Here is a 24,490-nt window from a genome sequence, read left to right as displayed (position 1 = left end):
AACCAAGCACAGGACCTCACCAGCAACACTCCCTCCACCTGTGCTTCCAACAGGGGAGCCACCAAGTTCTTGTCTGTCAGAACTGAATGTGTTTGCAAAGTCTGTGACAGTCCCAGCCATAAAGGCAGTCCCACAGCTGACCCATTGTCCTGCACAGCTTCTCCCTCCCACTCCCTCAGGCCGCTCCTCTCCTAAAGATTCATTCTACAAATTATTCCTTGTAGTACCTTGCTTTGGAGTGTCCTATTAAAGGCCAAAGGCTTGTGACTGGTCACTGCTTTTGAGAAGTGAAGGGTCTCATTAAATTGGGTTTCTTGTACTTTCCTGTGATAAATTGATAAACCAGGTAACAGTTCCATCACTGCAGGAAGAGGATGGAAGGGCTGGAACCTGCTGTTCAACAAGAAGTCCCACAGCTCAACAAAAGCAGGTTTGGTTTATTTGAGTGGCTTCATTCAACAGTCTACAAAGGTGACAAACCGGAGCACAGGGCGCAGTCGTACGAGAAGCGCAGCGCCGGGGTTTAGTGCAAAACATACAACTAACTACGGCCAGGGAAGCCCCAAGTTTCAATTCATTTTATTTTTTTTTATTTTTATTTTTTACAGTGTACATTGTTAAATAATGTAAAGAAAACGCTTGTAATTCAGAAACAGATTTTATGTGGAAAAAGATACTCAAAGTGTAATATTAAACAAAATAATTTAACAGTTCAGTAGCATTAGTTTATTCCTCTAGACTTCAGTTATTCATCCACAGGAGGAGAGGGAGGGAGGGGGGGAAAAAAAAATCAATGGTAAATAAAACCAGTTCTTGCATAACATTAAGTGAAAAAACGACCTCGAAACTTATTAGATCAAATTTAAATAACCACGTGCTGCATCCAGCTGACCAGTTCCTCCACCATGAATATTCCCCTTGTCTCATTACTGCCTCAGGCTTGTCACCGCTCCCGTTTCCACTGGCCATGCCCAAGAGACTCCTCTGCATCCATCCGTGCAGATGGAGGAGCAGGCGTTCCCGTTCTGCCTCAGCCGCTGGGACCCTGCTCTCCCCCCTTCCAACACACCCCTCGAGCCTCCTCTCTCTCCCTCTGCAGCTCCAGCCTGCACCTGCCTCACAGAACCAACCGGCCTCAGGGCCCGGAGCGGCTCCTCTCCAGCCTGGCCCTGCTGCCAAAACTGCTGTAAAACAAGCGACAGGAATGGAACAGATCTCGCACATTTCTTTGTAAAAGTGAGAACATCCACAGACACAAAAACTCCCTAATAAGGCTCCGGGGGGGGAAAACAGCACTCCTAGAAAACAATGTGGGCAAGTAACATCCCTGGTGGTGCACCAGCTTCCAGGATACCGGCGAGCTGCTCCCAAGCACTGGGAAGCAGAACTCTCATCCTTCACAGCTTTTTGCAGCACTACATAAATACTGGCTGATATTATTTTGACTTTGAAGAGGAAACCAGTATTTCTTAAATATGAAAAGGGAGAATGACCAAAGCAGAAGATACAGTATAGGTACTAAGAGGTGACAGGTGACAGATAGTGACAGTCCTGGTACCAGCTTGAAATTTGTTAAGAGTGAACAAAATTGTAAATCCTCCAAGACAGACAGAGGAAACTTCTTGATGCCGGCTGTTTCAAGTACATCCATTGCCGGCAATGGACGTTGCACCAGGACAGTCTGTTCCTGGCTTAAATGAATTTTACAAAAAAAAAAAAAAGAAAAAAAGAAAAAAAAAGAAAAAAAAAGGTAAGAAAAGCAATCCCAGCAGACAAGCCCAACGAGCAATGGCACCTCTCCCTCAATCCACATCCTGACCAAACATCTTTACCACTTCGCAGGTGGAGTCAAACTGCATCTTAAGTTGGGCCTTTCCCAAAGATACACGTTCTCCCCATCCTCTCTCCGCTTCTGATCCAGACCTCCTGCCTCCACAGACAATATTGGTTAGTCTCGTTTTAGCTTCACCCACAACCCTCCGTCCCTCCCCCACCTGGCCCCTGTCACACCAGCAACTTCAGATCTGCCCGCCTGGACAAGCTTCCCCGACACACAGAACGTTGTTCCAACCCGCGGCCTCAATGACTTCCCCCTCCACACACCTACTCCGAGCGGCACCGGGACCCGGAGCATCCCAGGCGCTGGGTACAAACAAAGCCACCCCTCACTGAACGTGCCCTTTGCCCACCTGGGGTCTGCTGGGAAGATGACGCTAAACTGCAGAAGCAATAGAAGTCCAAGGCACTAAAATATCCAGCAAGCATACTGGGAGAACAGACAAGTATTCAAGTACATTAATTTATACAATTTTACATTCACATTTATTTATCTAATACAATGAAAATACAAAGGAAAAAGTTAAAGTGTCTCCAATAAGTATAAGGATATAGCTAGCTTTTTTTCCCATTTTTTCTTTTTAACTTTTTAACCCTCTATATTCCACTCATTTTTAAACTACTGTTGTCCAACAACATTTATATATCACAGTGTTTCCACATCAAAACTGATGGTAAGTACATGTCCGCAGGGAACTTTTAAATTTTTTTTTTTAACAATTTAAATTGCTCTAATGCTGCAGTCAAAGCTGTTAATATCTTACTTAAAGCAGTAATGACCTATCAAGCACGGGCTGCACTGCAAGTCCATTTGTGTGCCCCATCTTTTCAGAGCCAGATATGATTGACCGGGGAGAGGGAGAGGAGGGGAATTTGGACAGCTTTTTTCCTGATCTTGGTTCTTCAGGGAGAGGCGAGAAGCATGCTAAAGCCTCATGCTAGGGTTCAGCTCTCCCACCTCAACACATGTGGATTCAGCTTCAAACCAGAGAAAAAATTTACAGCAAGACTGTATTAACTGACCCCATGACTCCTCTTCACAGCTCTTGTTCCACACAAGAGCAGGACCCCCTCGGTGAAAAGCACTGTCCCATCACAAGGATGCTGATCATCCTCCTCCCCCTTCCAAGTGTGTGGGGAAACCCCCTTTACAGAGAGTTGACAGCAATGGTTGGAAAAGATAAATTCATTCCCAGTCTGGCAAGCTACCAGTTCATTGCAGCACTAGTAGTTGATACAGGGCCCCGTTTCCCTCCCCACGTCCTGTCCCGAGGTCTCGCCAGCGTGGTCTCCGAGCAGGGCTAAGTGGTCCGCAGGTTGGAGCCGGGAGGGTTGCTGACCGACTTCTGCAAACTGCTGATGTTGAAGCTTTGCAAAGAGGCGGCACCTACGGGCTGGAACTGGCCGAGCGGTGGCTGTGCTGGACCGCCCGCCCCACTCCAGGGAGCGGGGAAAGACGCTGCTGGATAACCGTACGGCTGCGGAGGGCATATAGGCTTTGTGAAGGGACCTAAAGAGGTAGCTGATGCTGCAGGGATGGGCGTAGCACCCAGGGAAGATGTCATAGAGATACAGAGCTGACCTGGTGCCGAGAATTTTCTTGCCATTCCAGGGGCCTGAAAGAAAACCCAACCACCAAGAAAAGTTACGTAACTGCGCTTAAAAACCACCAGTCCACCCCTTGGTCCACAGGCCGTTCCCAGTGAGTGTTTACAAGGACAAGCCATGGCCCCCTCCTCTTCAGTTACCCCCTTCCCTTCCAGAGTAGGAGATACATCCTGCACAGAAGGAGCCAGCTCACAGTTTCCCAGAGCACTTGTCCCAGCTGCACAGCAGCTGTGCCCCAGCTGTGTTTGACACCACAGCGAGACAGCGACAACCCCACAGCTTCCCAACACAAACGCTCACGGATCACATCTTACCTCATAACTACTATGCCCTTTGCCAACTTTCTTGCCAGACAGGTTCATGGCATCCCGGGCCCAGTTATCGACCAGCTTGTGCAGGTCATCTGTGAAAGTCCCTTTCCGGCTCGAGGCGATAGCAGTGGGCTGGGTCTGAGGGGCTTGGCTGTTCACTGCAGCCCCGACTGTGTTAGTGCTGCTGGTCCCTACAAATACAAAAACCGGGAATCAAAACTGAGGTTAAAGATCATCTTCCTCTCGTGTATGAAATAACTGTGGTAATGGTACACCAATAGAGAGCCAGTTAAAATGCCATGCAGATTAATTCTAAGTTTTGATTCCAGGACACACTGAAGTGGGAACTACAAGGACTCCTACAGGCATTTTCTCAGATTGAGAGTATTTCATAGATATGTTTACTTTGCTAGAAGTGCTGCAAGTGGTCATCTTAAGAGGGGAATGGTAGCAGCCTACAGGTCTTTGTAGAGGAAAAAGGACATTAGATTTCAGCACTGAATCACAGTACATGAGGCACATCGCTCTCTTATCCTAAACCTTTTAATTAGTAGCAACCACTATTGGCACAGGTCAACTCCACCTTGGGGGACAATGCTGGGTGCTGAATAAGGAGCAGTAAAATCAGCATTGCCAGCTGCTCTGTAGCAAATTATCTCCACTTTGTAAAATGAAGAGAAAAATTCACCCAGTTTACATACACACAAAAAAAAGACAGAGTAAGAAACAGCAACTGTTGTTTCCAATAGCTGCCATACTTATGTTCTTGAGGATAACCAGATGGGGCTGTCTTAATCCACCAAACAGCCAGGATCAGCAGGGGAAGTCTGCACTGCATTAAATTTTGCTTTTTGCCTCTGAAAGCATTTTTTTGCCATTATGTTCAGATTTCCTATGTCAGAAGAATAAGCATTTCAGATACAAACAACTAATACAGCCCAAAGAAGGTAGGAGTGAGACTAGTTCCTCAGATAAGCTTTGACAAGTTTTTCTATTCACTTCAAGAACACAAAACCCCTTCAAATAAATACCAGGTTTCGGTTCTGCTGGAAAGCTTGTTGAACATTATCCTGTGGGGGGAAAAAAGCAATCTAGAAACTTTGTTTTGGATAGCCTCACTATGCTCCTCATAAACAACAAACTGCACTCAAATTTCGGTTTTTCAAAGGCAGACCTCGTAACAGGAATCAAAGAAATTGCATATTACGCAGAATCCTAAATTCCCAGCAATATTGCTAAGCATCCTCATTTACAGATGTGGAAGTGCTGGTTAACCACTAGGGCACACACCCAACAACAAAATCAGCATCAGCAGTGCTAAAGCCAGCACTGCTTGCAAGCACACATCCTCACCTACTTGGTTCCTAAAGATCCTCAAACATTTCTACTTGTTCCCTCTGGAGACTGCAGCTGGGAAATCCATGAAAACCTGCATTTATGGCAGGCATTTCTGAGAGGAAAACTGATTTAAAAGTAGAGCACTAGAAATGCCAGCAATGGACATCACGTCCCTACTGCAAAGGCCAAATGACGGTGTCGCTGTCTCTTGCCTGACAGTTCCCTTCGTCTGTTCCACTTTCCCTGGCTATCAGCCACGTTCCTTGCAACCACTGCATCAAAGAAAGAACTGGTTCCAAACCCCTGCAGGAATGTTTCGTATCGAGGAGTGAATTAGGAAGGTGACGTACTTACTATGCAGGACAAATAAACAAAGTGTTACTGCCTCTAGTAGTGCTGAGGAGGGAAGGATACGGATCCGTTCCACTAGTCCCAGCTCAAGCATGGAAGTGGCTCCCAGTCTGGGTGCCCACAGGTGGAGCAGCAGTTGTTAGGGGCAGGCATGCAACAGTACACACGAAAAGGGAAGAATAAGGTTCCCTGAGCAGGGAGTGTGGCTGCAGCACGGATGAAGAGCAGTAGGAACACACTGTACAGTGCAAGGAAAGTCTGCAGTGAAGTAACAAGAACCTGAACCATGCATCATGTGGAAAGGGCTCTGAATGCAATTATTTAATTAGAGCAATAATGTGAAAGGTGAAATTAAAGACAAATGAGGCAAAAGCGAGAAAGTACTTGGGGGAGGGGGAACACTGCCAAAACCAGTAATCATCACATTCCACCATGAGGGTTCATGCAGGGATTGACACACTTGCTCTCATCCTCTTCCCGATGGCCAGCATCTGCTTTTGATATTTCACATTTCCACTTTAATCACTAAGTACACTGGATCCTGGACCTACACTGGAGAGCTTCCTCAGGCCACGGAAGGGAGAGAATTAATCCAAGCACATGCTACAGTGTGTTCAGCTGAAGATATGAAAGATCAGTTTGGAAAGTTAAAGTGTTTTCAAAAGAAATGGATTGGTTCAGTGTGAGAAAGGTGGGAGGCTGAGAGAGCTTTGTCTGCAAAAGTGATTTTGTTAGGGAGCTCCAATCTCAGGTCACAGATATACCAGGTTAGAGCATCATAGCTGAGCTACACAATTACTAAAGCTCTCATGTAACGTCAATTCAAAAAAGGACTTCTCAGGAATTTCCCATTTTAGCTCTGACACAGTCACTGCCTGCAGAAACTGCCATCCAGAAGAGTCTGAAAAGGAAGTGCTTCAACTTGTAGCATTCAATGGAAACAACCCCCCACATTCCTGCTCGGTCACAGCAGCCGTCCCCAGTTCTGCTCTGACATGAAGGATCTCAAGTGAAACAGGCTCCTTTCTCCCCAGCCCACTACCTACATGCCTTCATTCAACCCTTTTATTTCCCCCCCCATAAACCACCAGTCAAAAAGACACCTTTAAAACAGTCTTAAATGACAGGAGCACACACAGGCTTTTCTAAACATCTCTTGCTTTGGGAGACACACTAGAGATCTCTACTCTCTTATGCTTTTGAAATGTTGAAGAAGTGTCTGCAATTGGATCCATCACTGAGGTGACAAGCCCCATTAAATCCCAAACAAAGCAGCTGCTCTGTGGTACAACTCTAGCACATTACAGTGAGCAACTGACCCTGACACTCAAGCTGCTCTTGTTAGCGATGGGCAGAGCTCCACAGTGAAGGTGAGGTTCTGCCTGCCTCCACCGGGCTGCAAGAGCAGCAGCCTGACTACTCAATTTACTAATGACAGAGTACACAATAGAGGGCATAACACAGACAGACAGATGCTGTGCTGGAGACAGAGTCAGGGACATAAGGCTTCAGTGACCAGGAAAAGCTGATGAATAGCTTTACAGTCAGCAATCGGAGATAACAGAAATAAGATAATTACTACAGAGCTGGTTGCAAGGACAGACTTTTTTCACCATCTTCCCTGAAGCACAAAGAGAGAGTAATTTGTTAAAGATAAGAGAAACAGTGAGAAACGTTTAGTATCAGGAAGCATTACAAAAAGCTTGGTGAGAAACAGAGAACACAGCAGAGCAGGGCTCTTGCAGTCACTACTAGGACATTCTAGCAGAAACAAAGACTGGTCTGATGGTTTAATCAGCTGTACTTTCAGAAAGAAAAGAGGCCCAGCCTCCTATATTTATTCTTCATAATTTCCAAACTATAGTGAAGAATGGCAGGAGACATTAGGGTCACAACTGGTTCTTATCAGAAAAGGAAAAGCAAGTACATCTTCCATTTTTGTCAGAATGTACAAAGCATTTTACAACTATCAAAGTTTGACCAGCAACATAAGAAAGATTTATTTGATAGGTCAAGTGCTTTTAGTTTGTCACCCTATTTTCTCAGATCTGTGAAAACAGTTCAGACATTCCCTGCCAAGCTGTACCACTCTGTTTCTCCAGCTGCACAGTTAAAAGCATCAATCACTGCACTGTTTCCTCAAGACCGCTGATTCTAACCCAGCATCTTCTCCAGGTGTCACTCTCCACAGCAGTCTGCAACAGCATTTCAAGGACAAGACTCCAGGAAACAAGCAACCTGTAGTAAGCCAAGTGCCAGGCCAAGCTGCGCCATGCCAAGTATTACCTGCTTTTACAGGACAGCTACAACACTCTTTTCAACAGGAATCTGCTTCCCTCAGCACCAGTCCCAAAAGTAGGAGATACACATGCAAAAGTACTCTTCTAGCTAAATGACAGCCAATTTGCAGTCAAGGCCTTGTAAGTAAATTATACTCTGACATATTCAATTCATTGCCAATTCTAGAAACAGACTCGCTGTTCCTTATATTCCCTACCCAAAAAGAGGACAGGCCTGACTACAGATAATTTTTAAAAGTTAGTTTTGGTAAGAATTTAACTTCTTCCAAGAAAAGAACCATAAATTTTGACACTGCAGATGTCAGTGCACATCTGCACATTAATATACCAAGTAAAAACATTTAAAGCTGCTCAATTTGAAAAATTAACTACCATTAGTGCTTATATCCCAAATCCAATGAAGCGGGACAGAATTATCATCACAAAACTCAACAGCTTAGTAAGAAGTTTCCCCTCCCTCTGACTCCCTCCCTTTCTCAAGAGGATGGAGCTGGTTGCATTGCAGCTGTCTCTGCAGAAGGCCAGGCCCAGTTCCCACACACAGCTCTGGCTCAGCTGTGCCACTGCTGACAGTAGCGAGACAGATGATGCAGATGTGTGGTACTGCCATGCAGTGCAGCAACTGAAGGTCTCTTCACAGCACTTAAAGCTTTCTCATATCAAGTCATTCCAGAGGGTGGGAAACAAATGTTGGGCATTTAAAGGGTCCAGACTGCAGAAGCAGCATAGGAAATGTTGCAGCACTCCCAATAAAAAGCATCACATCAGCAGCTCAAGCGTATTGTTATTTCAGCCACATCAGAAGTTTGAGGCTCTCTTGTAAGTCTGACCTAACGTAAGCACAAATGAAAGGATTCTGAAAAGAGCTGCAAGGTAACTCATGAGACAGAATGTCTGAAGGTATCTACTTAAATATATGTCTATTTACCATTTTCACTGCTATTTGTTGCACATTTAATATATGTCCAATTCCCAGTAAAAATTTCTAAACCTAGGCCCGTTAGTAGGTAAGGATCTTTTGAGTTTGCCTGGAAATATCCTCTAATTATTTTTAAAACCCTCAGTGCTTCCAGCTTTAGTTATCCATCTGCTGATGATCATAAGAAGTCACTACTAACTGCCTACAGGTGGCATCAATGCTCTGCACTGTCATCAGCACTGGTGCTGAGGACATGAGGAAGCTTGACCAACTTGCACTGCAGGCACACTGCTGGAGGAGGGTAACATATTCCTCCCACCAGTTACTGCAGTGTCCAGCAAAGGCATAATTTGGAAAACAAATCTTCCTCACTCTTCCAGTACAAAGATTACCTCCCCTACCAGTCTCCTGTCACCTAACATATGCTGAAGAAAAATTACTGAGGCAGGCCAAAATAAAATGCCCATGCACCTGTACCTTGCTAACTCTCCCCAGCTTGTGTCACTTCACTGACCTGTCCTGAAAGTTTCCACTAAAGGTTTAGAGAAAATGAGTGCTTGTGATCACGAGTTTAACAACAGAGAATACCTAACATGAGAACCCAAACTTCTAAAGGCATGCTAAGAGCAGCTCAGCTGAGCCATGGCATGGGAGGGAATACAAGGTGGTGGATGAGAATGAGCTGCATGAAACAGATCCAAGCAGCAGAAACAGAAACCAAAAAGACAAAACAAAAAACAGACAAGGAAGGAGTAAAGGTGTTACACACAAAGAGCCAAGCAGGGCGTACTCAGAAATCGGGTCCTCCTGCCACCAGGCTTGAACGTCACTCTCTCAGATGCACAGTTAAACTTCGCACAGCCTGTGAGAAAACAAGAATGGGAAGAACAGAGAAAGGAGAGGAGAAGAGACAGAACACCACTACAAGATGTTAGCAACTTGAAGTTGGAAGGGTGAAATGCATTAACATGACACACAAGAATAAGTCTCAAAGTGTGGACCAAAGAGTACACAGACAATATACGGAGTGAAGAGACTCCTTCCAACACCTCCAGACATTAAGCCAAGTTTGCAGTGTTATTCTCCAGAATATAACCCAACAATAAGGTTGCAATCTATAGGAAAGCCAAATCCTGGCAGAAGTATCCAATTCCAAAATGGTACTGCACAACTCTAGATACAGGGAGATGATTCGAGTAGCTCCAAAATACTTAAAACAGTTCTTTAAAAAAATCTTTAGAGAAAATTCTTCCATAAAGTCTTTCCATTTTCTGCCTGTACTTCTCCAGTTTCAGCAAAACCGCACATTAGAATTGATGTAATCAATCAGTCTATAGCAAAGCTTTTCAAAAAGATGTGCAAGGGGGAAAAAACCTGGAACAGCTAAGTTCAGAGAAATAAAGGAGTCATCCCCTTAACAACCGGCAAGTAAAAAAAGCCCTTCCTACCAAATTTGTCAGAGCTGTGCCTGAGAAATTATTTGATAACATACTAATAAACAAGCAATCCACAATCTGAGTAACCTGAGTAAATGAACAATTCCCACCATTTCATCCTCCTACACTGACTCTTCCTTCCAGGATAATTTTTTATCTCACAATTGAAGAACGTGAGCCTTTTTTTTTTTACCTTTAACTGTTAAAAATTCCATTGACAGAAAGAGGCAAAGAAGTTTGGAAGTCTAGGAAGGACTCTGAGTCTTCAGAAATTTTCTTCAGAAATTTCCTACTATTTCAGTGATCTGGTAACATCAAACCTGCTCTGCCCCTTCCTTAGTCTAACTTCTCATTTCCAACCTGTCTCCTCTTCCTCTCAGCCAACACCTTTCCCCCAGGTGAGCAAAGCATCACTTGCCACCACCCCACTGCACTTGTTTGGGTTGTCCCTGGGGCTCTCATTACAGCAGACAGGGCCATTCATTCACCTGTGTGAGCAGCTAGAAATCTAGGTGCAAAAACCAGCCTTACCAGCCTCCACACATAGGGTGGGGACTCCAAAACTGCTTTAGACCATATACTAAAAATCAAGTGTCATGAAGTGGATCACTCATTTCCATTGCTAAACACACTAATTCCATTTAGAGTCTTACCTTGGCCCGGTGCCGAAAGGCTCGGTACTGACAGGGCACCATCACTGGTGAAGGCAGAGTAGAGATTTTCACTAGAAGGTGAAGGTTTGAGGGGCTGTAACAAATGGTTCTGCCCAATCTCTGGCACACTGCCGGGAGGATGAAGGGTCTGCTGAGGGGGCAAGACTGATGGTGCACTTTGAGCTGACAGGTTGCCTAGAGAGAAAAAGGAAGGCAAAAAGTTTTGGTCTCCCCACATCATTTTCAAAGCTTCTGTCATTGTTCCCAAGGGACAGGGGAAAAAAAAAAAAAAAGAGGAAAGTTTGCCTGGAACAATTACTAATGGAAAAAACATGTATCATCTTCTGGTCAAGCATGACAATTCAGGCAAGATAGGGAGAGGCAGGGGGAGAGAACTACTCCAGTTTCTAAGAAAGCAGTAAGACCAGAAAAATTCTTCAGTTTTAAAGACAACTCTGTGCTAGTTCACTGTCACGTGCTCACATAGAGTTCCCATATCATATAACACCACAGAAGTGAGCAGCCAGGGTGACTGGACACAGAAACTGCAGCATGACGTGGAATTACTGAAGTGAATATGCAAGAAGCAGTAATAAATATTTCTGCTCACAGTGCTGGCCCTCCAATACTGTTTGCTCATCCTACAGGATTTGAGAAACATCTCCAATTACCCAGCAAGCATCTGTCATCCACGCCATTCAATCAGTAAACAGAACTATTTTCCGAGTTTTGTTTATTATAAAAATGGTTTTAGTCAGAAAGGAAGTCTTGCCAATTCTCAATTTGTAAGCACAATAAGGCTGCAACTCCATTAAAAAAAAAAATCACTACTTTAACATCCCTCAACTGTGACTAAGTTTCTGCAGTGAAAGGACACAAGTAATACCATGATTAAGTGATACTAAAGTAGAAAAAAAATCTCTGCAGATGACTGAAGAGACCAGCCCCATTCTGTAAAATCAGTTTCAGGAGAGAACAAGAACAGTTTATCTTTAAAAAACAAAGTTTTGCTCTCATACTGTAAATTTACACTTTTCTTCTTAGTCAGAGCCCAATGACTAATCTGTAAAAAATACAAACCACAACTTTAAAACTGCTCTTACAGAACCATGTAACAGTATCTTTCAGTGGGCTGAAAAAGTCACAAGCAAGACTACCAAATAGCAAAAGTAATTTCAAAAATTATAAAGAAATTCAGGGAGGAATCAGTGCACACAGACCCCCTCAAAAGAAAAGACAGACAGACAAAGATCTAAGAATGAGAGATGGTACCTTCTCTCTTTTATGTACTAAAAAAATTGAAGAAAGTCTTACCTGATAGCTGAGGGCTTTTATGTCCCTGGGAGCTGCTACGACTGGACTTGCTGCTTTTTCCTTTAGTAGGTCGTCTCCTTCTTCCTGAAAGGGGTGCAGCTGGGGGAATAATTACTGCAGGTGGGGCCTTCCCCAATTTCATATAGAGTGACTCAATCTCCTGCTTCTGGCGACTCTGTAGCTCCTGGATCTCTTTAAGGTGCCTAACAAGTTACAAAAGAGAGTGAGTTACAAAAATGCACACAATTCCTCCCCTCCAGTCAAGCCTGACGTGCTTCTTTGGTCAAGTTCTCATAAACATTTAAGAAAGGAGGAAATAAATCTTTTCCACAAATAGTCACTAAACACACATGGCAGAACACTTGCCATTTTCCAGTGTCCTCTAGCCCTGGCCAGAATTCAAACACAAAGTTCCCAACATTGTAATCATAAAACCAGGATAAACTGAAGTACAAAAAAAGCATTAAAATGCTACAGGAATAGCTAGATTACTCATTTTCTGAGACATGTGGCCTTGGAGACTTCTACTCTGGTATTGCCTTACATTTTGTTTCGGAGCAGTTGCATACATAGGATTTAAAATTGCCAGCTGCCCTAAAAAAAAAGTTCAACTTTCAGTATAAATAAATTAGTAGGTCACACTGCTTTGACTTTTAAATTTTTTTTCTAAGCCCACGAGGGTTCTTTAGGAAAAGAAGAACCATTAGAAATGCCAGAAATGCATACTAGAAATGCAGAGACTTGTGTGTTATTTTCAAACAAGACTTCCCACTAAATACTAAATGTCGGTGATATGCCAAATCCTCCTTACATCTGCAGTCTTATCCACAGGGCAGCTCTCAATCTACATACAAGGTTACAGGTTAGAAAGTTAGGCACAGCAAATATGTATATCCCTTTTTTGTTGTAATTGTGTACTGCTTTCCCACTACAGAATCCTACTTGCCACATGAACACTGACAATGGCTCCTGACACTTGGTAGAGGTTGAGCCTTTTAAAGAAGTCTATTTTTGCTCTTTGTGAATAGAAAAGTATAGGTGAAATTCCTATTTTATACACAAAGAAAAAAGTCTTACTTCTCCCGTAACCGACGGAGTTCCAATTTCAAGTCTTCATCTTCAATATCTGACTCGTTGTCACTGCTCATGTAGGAAGAGTTGAATGAGTTGCTAAGGCTCTGAACAGGGAGGCTGATCTTTGATCCCAGGTGCTGGAGAGAGTCTGGGCTCCCTGAGCCATCATCCAAATCCTTAGCCATCCCACTTAAGAAGGCGGCCTCCGGATCAGAGGACGGACCATTCATGTGTGGGGATTGCCTCGACTCCAACTCTTTCTTCGGAGCTGCAGCTGAAGAAGCAACTTGTTCCAAGCCCACAGAGAGAGGAAGAGTCATTGGCTCTTTCTCTGCACAGCTGACCTCATCCTGAGTCTTTGACACTGAGAATCGCCCAACTTGATTCGTTGTTGTTGTCACCTGAAAGCGCCCGACCTTAGTAGCCTGACCAACATCTACTGGTAATTGCAGCTCGGGATCTGTCTGAGGAATGCCATCCACCACATCCAAGGAAGCACCAGCAACAGCCCCGCTTTTCCGACTGCCAGCCTGTTTTACCAGTGTACTCTCTGGGCTACTGCCAGAAAGACATGAAGAATCACTGGAGGTGGTCTCAAATTGCACTGGCTTAGTTTCAGGTTTGTCACCCTCTTTTAGCGCATCATCCACTGCCACGGATACCTAAAATAGAAATACAAACATGCAGACTTTCTTGGTTTTTCCTTAATATCATGCTTTTATTTACTTTAATAGTAAGATACATCTGAGAGGGGAAAATAACTCATTTCCTTGGTATGCCACAAAGCAAGCTACTGCTTCCCTGCAGGCAACACACTGCCACACAAAATAGTACTTCCGAGCATTCTGGAGGATTAATTCCAAGACACACAGCAGATTCAGATGGGGCTTCCTTGACCAGCAGGACACAATACAGTGAACACCCCAGCACTGTTAGTGAAAGAGCAGCTAATATTAAAGACCAAGGCCTGACATGATAAAACACTGTATTTACTATTCCGGACCTGCACAGACTAGTGCAATCTCTGCCCCGAATGAAAACAGCATCTGCATGAAACGCAGCATTCACAAGCTCTATGTGGGCATTCTCTCCCGGCAGCAAAGTCCAGCACAAGGAACACTGAGCTTGCACAGCACTGGAACTGCTCAAAGATCTGGATCAACAACCAAGTGAGCTGAACATCTCCTACCTGAAACCGTCCCATCTTCAGGACACTGGCTCCTGCTGTGGTAGCCACAGCACTGCTCTCTCCGTCACCTGATGCTGAAGCTAAGGAAAAGGAGAATAGGATTAACAGGAAAACAAGCAACAAATTATTTGAACTCCAACTATTTCTTTTTAACTCAACTACCCATGAACTCCTAACAGGTCTTTGGATTCATAGCATCATATGAATATTAAAAAGTTAATTATTAATGTTAAGTGGAATGTGAAATAGACAAATAATTAAAAACAGAACCAAAATTTATGCAAGAAAAAGCTTATTTTAATTCAGTACTCACACTGACTACCTAAATTTCACAAACACTGGGGACAATTTATTAACAGAAAAGTAGTAAGTTGAAGAAATGCTATAAACCACATTTACTTAAAGCAGTCTATCTGAAGCTTTTAGAGCTGGATTCTTAGGTGTCAGCTCCTAGTTTTGTTGCTCTGTGCACTGGCAGTGTAAGGTTACAAAGCTGAGAAATAACATTCTATTTTTAAATCAGTTCTATTGGACAGCTTGCTCTGTTTATTAACCAACTTCCCAGATTGTTTACTTGTACCTTCTAAACTTTAATAGACAAAATCCAACTCATTTTATTGCAGACTAATGGGTTCTACAGTATACTACACTAGCAACATACCAAAATGGCATATTTTATTTTACTACATAGTTTTATTAGCTTTTGAAGGTTTGTCACTAAACTTCAGAGGCATATGCATATTAAATAGTGTTTATTAGATAGTTCAAGAAATAATTTCAGCACCATATTAACAGCTTCTTTTAAAAATGGAAGATTTCAAAAACTAAAACAATTAGATGAATACTGACAGAAAAGTCTCAGACTATTTTTCAAATGTTTGGATTCTGCCCCAACAACTGAATTCATTTAGATTTGAAAGTCGTTGACCATCCAGACAACCTTCAGTTGTTCTAAAGCATCCAGAAGGAAGTCTGGTTTTCCTACTATCTTCCTTAATTTTTAGTAGTTTAACCTTCATTTCTCTATGTGAACAGAAAGGAAACACTCTCAGGTTAGGGAGAGGTATCCTACGTGTAGAACACAGAGTGATGACACTACATGAGAAGTCTTACTGTTGTCGTCAGGAACATCACACATGACAGAAAACAGTTCCTTCAAGTCCTCAAGCTGTACCTTAGCAGCATAGTGGAGATTCTTTGTGAGTCTTAATTTAGCATTTTGGACAGCTTTAAATCCTAAATGAGTTACTACAATACAGATGTATCATCCCCCTTTCCCGGCCTACAGGGGAAAATTTCAGTCTGGTTACTAAAAACTAATGCAATCCCCTTAAAGAACTGCCATTGCATGACTTACTAATAAAGGCTACAACCTTCCAAGTTGCTAGTCTCCTAAATTTTGGATTATATCTCCATGCTGAGAAACCATCTAAAATATTCATGGCTGTCTTACCATCCTTCAGAGACTGTGTTGCTGTGGACACCAGCCCGGTAACCGTCGTAGATGCTACTGAGGGCACAGACTACACGTTCAAGGGGGCAAACAAAATAAAATTAAATTAAAATAATCAATGGTTTGATTGAATTCCAACAAATCCAACACACTGCATATTACATAATCTTTCCTTTCCAACAAAGTATGACCCATGAAAAGACAAATGCAAGAGTTTTTAACCTCCAAAGCAAGCAAAATCAGCAAGAGATTTTAGAGGCCTTACAACCCTGAGGCTGTGAGCAGAACATTCCCTTTGGCTGTGTAGAAGGAATGCATAAGTAGCCACTTGGAGATTACAATGTCAATCATTGTCTTCATCTAGTATCAAAGTTCATTATCATAGCCTTTGAAAGTTTCAGATCCACACTTAAAACACCCCTCCCAAATTAAGACTGACATATCACATACTGCTGGTTTAGTGCTCCTTCCCCTTATTCCACAGTTGCCTCCCCTTCTAGCTTGGTGACACACATGACATCACCAGAAAAGCTGGAATAAGAACTAATACCAAAAAAACAGCCTCAGGAAATTACATAATCTATTGCAACATACAGATTTTTCCTCCTTTGGTTGACTCAGTCCCACAGACGGGAAGATGACTTCTCATTTTTATTTTTAAAAGTCTAACTACTGGTGTAGTGATATTAAAGGCAGTGACCTAAGAGCATGACCTTGAGAAAACACTGAGGTTTTTGAAGACTACAAAAGTGCCAACATTGCAAACATACACAGGCAGGAGCAGATGTCACTGGAACGGTCTCTGGACTAAGGGTCCTTCTCAGCTGAGCATCCAGATCTTCCAGTGGCTGCTGGGACTGAGAAAGAAAAGAGTAAAAAGCTGTCCCAGCTCAGGAAAAATACATCACCTTTGAGAAACAGCAATATTTAATACTTAAATTTAAAGCAGTCAGTACAGCTTCCATATTTCTATCAGATTTCCTTTCCTACATCTTTATATTAAACATGTATAACACACTGAACCTGGAAGCAACTTAAGCAACATATTTGTTTGAAAAAAAAAAAGAACAGAAAAATTAACTTCCAATAAAAACAAAACAAACAAGCCAAAAAAACCCCCACAAACACCTGAAACCAACCAACAAAAAAACCAACAAACAAAAACCCCAAAACCAAACCAAACCAAACAAATAAAAAAACCCAACAACAAAACCACAAATCCCCTCAGAGAGGCTATCTGGATGGATTGGCTTGAAGAGGAGGACAGGAGAGGGGCAGAATCTCTCTCAAATATGCTTATTACTTAGATTCCAGCTGTTTCAGTTGGTATCCAAGATGTTTTTCAAACTTGGCCAATTGAATTGGGGAGAGGAGGAGAAGAAGAATTACCTAAAAATGTCTTAAAGTTAAAAAAAGTTCAGATTCACTCAAAATTATTAAATTAGGGCCATACCCACAGCATACATATGAAAGAAAAACGTGTTGGCAGATATCACTAAGTTGCAATTCTGACCCTATGGAGTAGAAATTTCCATCCAAACTTTAGTATTAATAATCTTTCCAAGTCTTTTATATTAAAAAAAAAAGTCTGTATCTGTTTTTGGAACTGAAGCTGAGGTCATGGCAACATAAACACATTAATTTCCACTTTCAAGAAACTGAAAGTTAGAGATACACAATAGCATAAAAATGCTTTCAACAGGTTGCCAGGATGACATTCTTCCTCACTTGTGGGTTTCAAAGCACAACCAAAAACCCGGAGAACAATAAACCAGAATCAATTCCATTTAAAAAAAAAAAGGCAAAAGATGCAGACTTCTATAACTCCATTCAGAAATCCAAATGCTTAGTGACAAGTGACCTAATTTAATTCAGTCCTGTAAAATAAAGAGAACATTTCATCTGAAATACTATATTATTCTCATCACTTATGCTCACAAGAAGATATTTGCTTCAAGTAAACAAAGAGCTATCAGAATGATCAGGAAATGAAGATTTCCTTATGGAACAAGGGTACCAAAATGAAGCTTGAAAAATTAATCTAAATACGCTTTAAAAAGCAATTAAGGAATAAATAGAACAGGTATTTATGACTATGGAACAAACTGTTCAAAACTGGTCTTAAGATGACGTGTACTTTGTCTGCAAATTATGAGTCTGGTACTAAGGAAAGGAAAATAAGTTGCGTAATGACCTACTGACAGAAGCAGCACGGAAGGCAAACCTATCTACTTTAAGACAAGCCAGTAATTTTCCAGATAGTATTATATGATAGCAGCAAATGCTCTTAACAGTCAATTAGATTTGATCCAGTTGGTCTCCTCCAATTTTGTCTCGCTCCCAGACAAGCCTTCAGAGTTCAAATGAGAAGTAAAATTAGGTAAGTTGTTTGCAAAGGACAAGAAGCAAAGGATCTATATTTGTGCCTCTTCCATGCCACAAATCCTGCCAGAAATACCTCTGATTTACAGGAAGAAGCCTTTTGCAGTGGCACAGTGGCTTGAGTCATAGAAGTGGCTGCAAGTGCTTTTGAGTTTGGGGGAAAATGTTACTAATATACTGAGTTTAAAGCAATGAAAATAAAAAGGACTACAAACTTAGTATGACTGATTTAAACCATCTGCCTCCTGATCCATTTGATATCTGCTCATGGCAAGAACTCAGGTGAGAATTATCACCAAACTGTTGTAGTTTCCCCTTCAGCAAAACCATACTTCAGAGAGAACTGACTGAAAGACATAAACCAGCTTCTACCTCTATGAGTCGAGGGCGGGGGGGGGGAAACCAGTATTGCTTGCTAACAACTCATAAGCCATTCAGCTGCCTTCATGCAGCTTCTTGCTCAGTTTGAGAAAGAAGATACCCATTTCTTGATTACTCACAGAGCAGGAATAGGGCTTATGGCTCTAAGGTCAAGCTGTAAAAGTGAGTTACTTTTGGGAAAGAATTCAGTTGAATGAGCCTTTTCCCTTCCAACTTCAGATGTCATCTGCCTCAGCTGTGCAAACCACAGCGTCACACAATGGGTCAGGTTGGAAGGGACCACAGTGGGTCATGTGGTCCCACTCCCTGCTCAAGCAGGGCTGTCCCAGAGCACACGGCACAGGATTGTGTCCAGATGGTTCTGGAATATCCAGTGAAGGAGACTCCACAAACTCTCTGGACAATCTGTTCCAGTGCTTGGTCACCTGCACAGTAAAGAAGTTCCTCACGTTCAGGTGGAACTTCCTCTGCATCAGTTTCTGCCATTGCTTGGCACTACCATTTACATCCAAAATATCCAAGCTAACTATTGTATACAAGGACAAAATTTGTGCAAGGAAAGCCACTGTTACACTTCAAATTATGTATATGATCAGGAGCTTCAAAAACCTTTTCAAATCTGAAAGCCCAGTGAAATCAGAGTGGAGTAATAACCACCAAAAAAAAAAAATGAAGCACCAGGAGGAGCCCATGAGGAATTTACAAAGCTAGCAATTTTTCACTTTCATAAACATTTAATTGCAACACATAGTTTCCCATATTATTTTGCTACTATACTTTTTTCAAGAAGAAAACAGGTTCAAGTTTTATGCACACACTCACCTGTGTTATTTTATTTTTCTTAAACACCTTTGAAGGTCAGGTTTACACACTAAAAAATGCTGAGCCTGATCAATTGTTCCTGTACTTCAGACACTGGGTACAGCACCCTGAAGGGCAAGTTACACAGATTCACAGAGTGGTTTGGGTTGGAAGGGACCTCCAAGATCATCGAGTTCCAACCCCCTGCCATGGGCAGGGACACCTCCCACTAGACCAGGCTGCTCATACCCAGTGCTGAAGTGGCTCTGGCTGCTGCTACAGTTACACAAAAGGGGTTACTCAGTCAAAAGAAAAGAAAAACAAGGACATTAATAACATGCAATGGAGAGTTTAATCGCAACATGCTCTTCGACAGGAAAAGCAGCAGATACAATCTGCCAAGTTGTGTAGCACCTGAGTTAGTGAAGGTCCTGGAAAAGGTGGCAGCGGCTCACTGGATGGAGTGCCAGCCGGAAGTTCAGAACCTACTGGTAGCACCTATGGATAACGAAGAGGAAACGCGCGTCCATCAGACAGGGAACAACAGAAGGATCAGATACCAAGCTACAGTCAGTCATGTCATACAACAGAAGCCTCAACATTTTTTTTCTGTAGAGACTTCCTCCTGGCAGAGTTAGCATAGAGTTTTTAGGTATTTTTGAAACAAAGTTGGGGGAAGTTGTTTGCTTTGGTTTTATTTTATAATCCAGATTACCTTTGAGCAGCCACAATTTCCAGTTTAAACAAGCTGCTGTGTCCAGGAACTAAGTATCTTGGGGATATTACTTTCAAGTCTGCAAGAAATGCTAAAATAATTCTTCCAAAAAGCAATTAAGTTTCCAAGAAGCTTAATTTATAAATGGTGTAAGAAGGCACTCAGTCTCCTTACAACAGATCTGTGTTAACTTTCCATTAGAAACTGCAAGCTACGTGCTTCTGGCACATTATTCCAAGCAACGTGACTCGGGAACAGGAACTGTCAGTGCCTGAGGATGTCTCCACTTGTTGAGAAACAGATTTATAGAGCTCTCACACCATCTTTTGATCCATCACTACTTTTTTGAACTGAAGTGTGTTGATGACCCACAGAAGATGACCAGGCCATGCATCTGGGTAGGGAGAAGTCATCCAGGTTACGTAAAGGAGGTTAGAGAGACTGGAAAGGTTAGAAGAAGGCATCAAAGCCTCCCCACCAGGTCAGATAGTACATTCCAGTTAGTCATTTCCATTGTTAGGGAAGTGGGAAGTTCTAGGAATTAAGTGACCCATTACCCAATTTGCAACTCTTATTCCCAGCTGTCATCTTGAGGCCTAACCATGACTGTGAGGTTTGCCTGGTGAGTTCCAGCACTGGACAGCTGTCTGCCCTTGTGTGACAGTGACTGATGGATATGGGTAACTGGCCCAAAGTCTACCCCTCAAGCAGCAGAACCAGTTCCAGCTTGCAGTGTGTTACCACAGCTTAACAATGGTTCACACTGCAGTAGTAACTGCCTGGTGAAGGTACATCCCATGCTTATCTATCCTCCCAAAAATGTTTCAGCAGGAACTAGGCCAAGTTGCCTTAGCTCAACTTTTTTGCACACTGAGAAATACACAAGGATATTACCTGTTCTGAGGCATGATGAATTTTTAAGCTGGGGTAACTTCATCATTTAGTTTATAAATAAGAGGCAAAACATACTTCAAATGCATTTGTAAGACAAGTCAAAACACATTTAAACTGTCCAGGTTAACAGCTTGGCCACAAACAGAATAAAATACACAGAGCTTAGCAAATCCCTGAAAACTAAAGCAATAGCTCCTTAAAATTCAGTAACAACACAGAAAGTGAAACTAAAAGTAAGCTTTGAAAAAAACCAAACTAATTTATAAGTAAAAACTTCAAAGAGGAGGTAGGTTTTCTAAAAGGGACAATCAAAAACTCCCTAACATTTATTACATTTAAACCCAAGCCTTTGTAATTACAGGTTTGCAATTAGCAAGTTTTTAACTGCCCGTGAATGGATCTCACTTTCTATTATTTTCTAATCTTTCTTTTCTAATTCTCAATTTCATTTAAGTATTAATGAATGCCTTCATATCCAGATTTCCTTACCAACTTCCTTGGCACACATTCCCAACTCCTTGACAGCAGAAATTTTCTACTTTCTTTGAATACAAAGAGTACATGGGAAAGACTGCTAATGAATGGAGTTATTGGGAGCATTAGCTCAGTTTGAATGGCCTGAAACTGGTTAACAGCAAGGCCAACTAAAGATGACCAACACCAAGTGTTGGTGAATGGAAAACAATGTGACAGAAACAAAAAGAAGTGAGTATTAAAGTTGTGGGTTTGTTAAACACCTGAAAGTTTCTTCAATCTATTTTCATTTCAGAGCTACTTCTCCATTTAAGGAAAGGGTTACCAAGAGTTTAAAATACTGAAATAGGCTGCCTCCCAATATGGAGAGTCATTTAAGAGAAAATAAGTAGTTTAATTTCACATATTGATATATCTGGCTAGGGAGCAGGTAACAACCTCCACAACACCTCCCAAGTTGTTACTCTAAGTCATTACTATCTCTTTATGAAAGTGTTCGCTTGTAGAGCACAATTCAAACAAACAAAAGAGTTTTGTTTCAGATATCTTTTAAACTTCTCAAAATCCTGCTTTCACAAATCTAAAATTTGAAAGGAAAACAGTATCCAGGTACCACATAAGCAGCACAGGACTCAAAAAAAATTCAGTCAGGTTTACCCTTGCCTGCAAGGAGCAGGTTAATGACAGGGAGCAAAGCTAAGCTATCCTGACCACTTTGTGTATTATACAACCACTTCAACTCATTCTAGTCATCATGTACAAGATAAAAAGCTATTTAAAGCAATCCTACCAAATTCTATTTGAAAAAGCAACATCAAGAAAAAAAATAAACACATAAATCACAGTTGCTTTACTCTTTGTGGTTTAGGACTAGGAAAAACTAACAGTGACACCAGAGACCTCTCTCAGAAGCACACTACAGAACTGGACTTCTTTTTTTTCCCTGATAGGGACAAAACAAAACACCTCTTGGGACACATGAAAACCACCAGAGCATAAAACTTACAATACTACATTAAATGAAGCCACCTCTGCCTGAATAAACATTTTGCCTTATAACAAGGATTCTCAAAAAGGCTCAAGAAGGTTGTTTCCTACAACAGCTGAACATTCACACAAACATTGCACTTCTTACCGGTACCCTGCTAAGGGGGGGCTTGGAAGGAGAGGTCCCTGGTTTCACTACTGCTGTCGCAATGCTGCTCGGTGCCGAGATGTAGCTCACTGGGGTGATCCCTTGCCCGGGAGTGGCAGCTGGAGTCAGCACTGGCAAGCCAGTTGGTCCAAGAGGCAAACTGCTTGGAGGTATACAAGTGCTAATGGATGTCAGGGGTTTAGTTGGTGCAACAGCAGTGGTTGGTATCCCAGGAACAACTGTCGTTTCCATCACCAGCGATGTCTCCAGAGATACTGACGGATGCACTGTTCCCACATTACCATGCTCGCTGAAGAGAGACCTTAGCTTTTCTTCCAGGGTCTTTATGTCATCAATACCAGGAGCTTTAGACTGAGCATCAGCATCAGCCTCCAGACAGTGAACGTGAGGCTGGTTGGGTAACGGAGCTGGTTGAGGCTGGCTGTGTATCAAAGTCTGCTGAACGGCAGGTACGTTAGTGACCGGTTGCGGCAAGACACCAGGCAAGGGAACCTGGGGCAACATGGGTGTTGCACCCGAAATCTGGGGCAGGACAGGTGTTGATGTAATTCCTGATGGGATGAGTAAGGGATGTATCCCCGGCTGAGCAACTGAACCACATATGCTTGATGCTACTGAGGATGACAAAGGTGCAGAGATCGGAAGAGACAAGCCAGCTGCACTGCAGTGATGAGATGCAGCCAGAGACTGCCCACTCTCAGGTACTGACTGTGGAGCGCTTACAACTGTTGTTTCTGCCAGACTGCACACAGAGCCACTGCTGCTAAGGTGAGGAAGCTGCGAAGCCACGTTCTGAGCCAGAGACAGGGCAACGGATGTCTGTGGTGCTGCCATACTACTTACAATCTGAGGAGTAGACTGAGATGTCACAGTCGGTGCAACAACACCAAGACCAGTGACACCAGGAATCTGGGTAGATGGCAGTGCCAAGGATGACGGTGTGCTGATACTGGGGGCAATATCTCCAGTTACTGGTTGAGCAGGCTGGGATGTGGTAGATAAGGAGAAAGAAGCAGGGGCGCTCACACTGGAAGTGACACCAGTCGATTGCTGTCCAGATTGTGAGGCTGGAGGTGGAGAAACAGAGCTTGGCACACTTGTGCTTGGTGCAGCTCCAACAGCTGCATTTTCCGAAGGCAAAGTAACAGATTCTGGAAGAGAAACACCAGTGCTGGAGGAAACAGATATTGAAGAAGCAGCGACAGATGCAGGAGTTGCACCACTGCCCGCCATGCTAGAAAGTGCAGGTGGAAACGGTGGTACTGTTTGATTGAACACTGGAGGAGCTGTACTAGGTCCCTCTGTCATCTGAGCATGCCCCATCTCAGAGAAAGCTTGCTGCAAGCTCAGTGATGATGCTGAGTGGGAGAGGTTCATTCCAGGACCATGTACTGGAGATGCAGCAACTGGAAGAACAGAAAATTATCAGTCCACTTGGAAAAGCTCATTACAGTATTATTCTCTATGACTAAGACCACATTTACCTCTTAGCATAACTAAAAAAAAAAAAATGAAATAAAACAAATCCAAGTTTACCTTAAAACACAGAATTTAAGGTTTCAGTCTTGCAGAAAACCCATCAGAATTTTTTTGCTAAGAATCCAGCACAATATGACCTAAACTACGATCACTTCTCACCAGCACAGACAGTTCCTTACTTCCCCAAGTACTTCAAGAGGTCTTTAGGAACAGTTTAGCTAGCTAACTTCAGTTTTGATGAGCATGTCTTAGCCATCAGCTTTTAAGAGTTTAGACAACTTACCCATATCTGAAGTTTCGCTTCCTCCAGAAACAGCAGAGGTGAAAAAGCCCTGTTCTTTTAACCGACTCTCAGGGACAGGGCTGACAATAAACCGTCTTCCCGCAGAATGGACAACCTGGGTAAAGGAGCTAGAAGGGACCCCT

At 42.7% G+C, this 24,490-nt stretch overlaps 1 protein-coding gene across 11 annotated transcripts in view; it reads right to left on the bottom strand.

Annotated features, from left to right (window-relative positions):
* Positions 1-556: 556 nt before the first annotated feature.
* Positions 557-24,490, bottom strand: part of WNK1 (WNK lysine deficient protein kinase 1) — a 102,238-nt gene continuing 78,304 nt past the window's right edge. For 3 of the 11 annotated variants that reach the window (XM_027680674.1, XM_027680684.1, XM_027680685.1), the window contains 13 exons: positions 24,348-24,488; positions 22,565-23,991; positions 19,761-19,844; positions 16,553-16,639; positions 15,783-15,852; positions 14,330-14,409; positions 13,144-13,802; positions 12,067-12,269; positions 10,753-10,947; positions 9,433-9,525; positions 7,024-7,065; positions 3,759-3,946; positions 557-3,452 (listed from right to left, as the gene is read on the bottom strand). In XM_027680674.1, the coding sequence (XP_027536475.1) occupies positions 3,138-3,452; positions 3,759-3,946; positions 7,024-7,065; positions 9,433-9,525; positions 10,753-10,947; positions 12,067-12,269; positions 13,144-13,802; positions 14,330-14,409; positions 15,783-15,852; positions 16,553-16,639; positions 19,761-19,844; positions 22,565-23,991; positions 24,348-24,488 (3,584 nt within the window). In that variant the 3' untranslated portion in view covers positions 557-3,137. The remainder of the gene's footprint in view (positions 3,453-3,758; positions 3,947-7,023; positions 7,066-9,432; positions 9,526-10,752; positions 10,948-12,066; positions 12,270-13,143; positions 13,803-14,329; positions 14,410-15,782; positions 15,853-16,552; positions 16,640-19,760; positions 19,845-22,564; positions 23,992-24,347; positions 24,489-24,490) is intronic. The other 8 variants (XM_027680678.1, XM_027680675.1, XM_027680677.1 and 5 more) reach the window with 8 other exon arrangements.

This window comes from Neopelma chrysocephalum, unplaced genomic scaffold (assembly GCF_003984885.1).
Source record: "Neopelma chrysocephalum unplaced genomic scaffold, ASM398488v2 Primary Assembly neopelma1_59, whole genome shotgun sequence".
Taxonomy (NCBI): domain Eukaryota; kingdom Metazoa; phylum Chordata; class Aves; order Passeriformes; family Pipridae; genus Neopelma; species Neopelma chrysocephalum.
Note: the sequence above shows the minus strand (reverse complement) of the source record. Positions and strands in the feature narration are given on the sequence as shown.